Genomic DNA, 777 nt, shown 5'->3' with positions numbered 1-777 from the left:
TTTCCATTGATGGGAAACATCCTGATGTTTTAGTTTTTCTTGTGTGTCACTGTCCTTTGCCTTCAGAACAGCATAAAGAAAAGAGATCAACTTACCCCACTCTCCTCTTAGTAATAAAAGTTTAAAAATCAAAGCAAGGTTTTTCTCTAGTTGCTTTCCACCTGCAGAGCATTCTTAATTAAACGTGGGGAGGATGGTGGTCCAAGCCTTAAACTGCACTGTGCTGCTCCCTCCCCTCCCTCCTGAGGGTGGGCTCTTCACCTGTTTCACACACAGATGTTTTGGTCACATGAAGTTGTGAAACGAGTTGAAATGACTAAATATCCGGCTCAGTGCTCCACTGTAAGTGTTAGAAAGATGAAACATCATGGTTCTCAGGTCTAAACCTAGTTCATCTCCTTCTTTTTTACTTCCAGGCTCACAGGGTCCCCCTACCCCTCCCACCACCCCAAAGAACGATGCCAGCTCAGGTAAAGTGGACCTGAAGCGAGAGGCGGGGCTCCATCCCCCTCTTGAGGGTCCCACTGGGCGTCAGCTCAACATAGACTTTCGGGACGTGGACATCAGCGACCTGAGTAGTGAGGTCATCAGTCACATCGAAACGTTTGACGTCAACGAGTTCGACCAGTACTTGCCCCCCAACGGCCACCCTGCCCTCCCCAGTGGCCCGGGCAGTGCCACCCCAATCAGCTACACAGGCAGCTATAGCATCAGCTGTGGGGCTCCGCTCAGCCCGCAGGAGGGAGGGGGGTCAGCCTGGGGGGCTAAGAGCCAGAC

At 51.6% G+C, this 777-nt stretch overlaps 1 protein-coding gene across 1 annotated transcript in view; it reads left to right on the top strand.

The window, feature by feature from the left end:
* The window catches only part of LOC106511594 (transcription factor Sox-9-A), a gene marked incomplete at its 3' end in the record, with an annotated part of 6086 nt that extends 5309 nt beyond the window's left edge, over positions 1 to 777 (top strand). The window contains 1 exon segment of the mRNA XM_014000351.1: positions 417 to 777. Coding sequence (XP_013855805.1) covers positions 417 to 777 — 361 coding nt within the window.

The sequence above is a fragment of the Austrofundulus limnaeus genome, unplaced genomic scaffold, assembly GCF_001266775.1.
Source record: "Austrofundulus limnaeus strain Quisiro unplaced genomic scaffold, Austrofundulus_limnaeus-1.0 Scaffold2966, whole genome shotgun sequence".
In the NCBI taxonomy this organism is placed as follows: Eukaryota; Metazoa; Chordata; class Actinopteri; order Cyprinodontiformes; family Rivulidae; genus Austrofundulus; species Austrofundulus limnaeus.
Note: the sequence above shows the minus strand (reverse complement) of the source record. Positions and strands in the feature narration are given on the sequence as shown.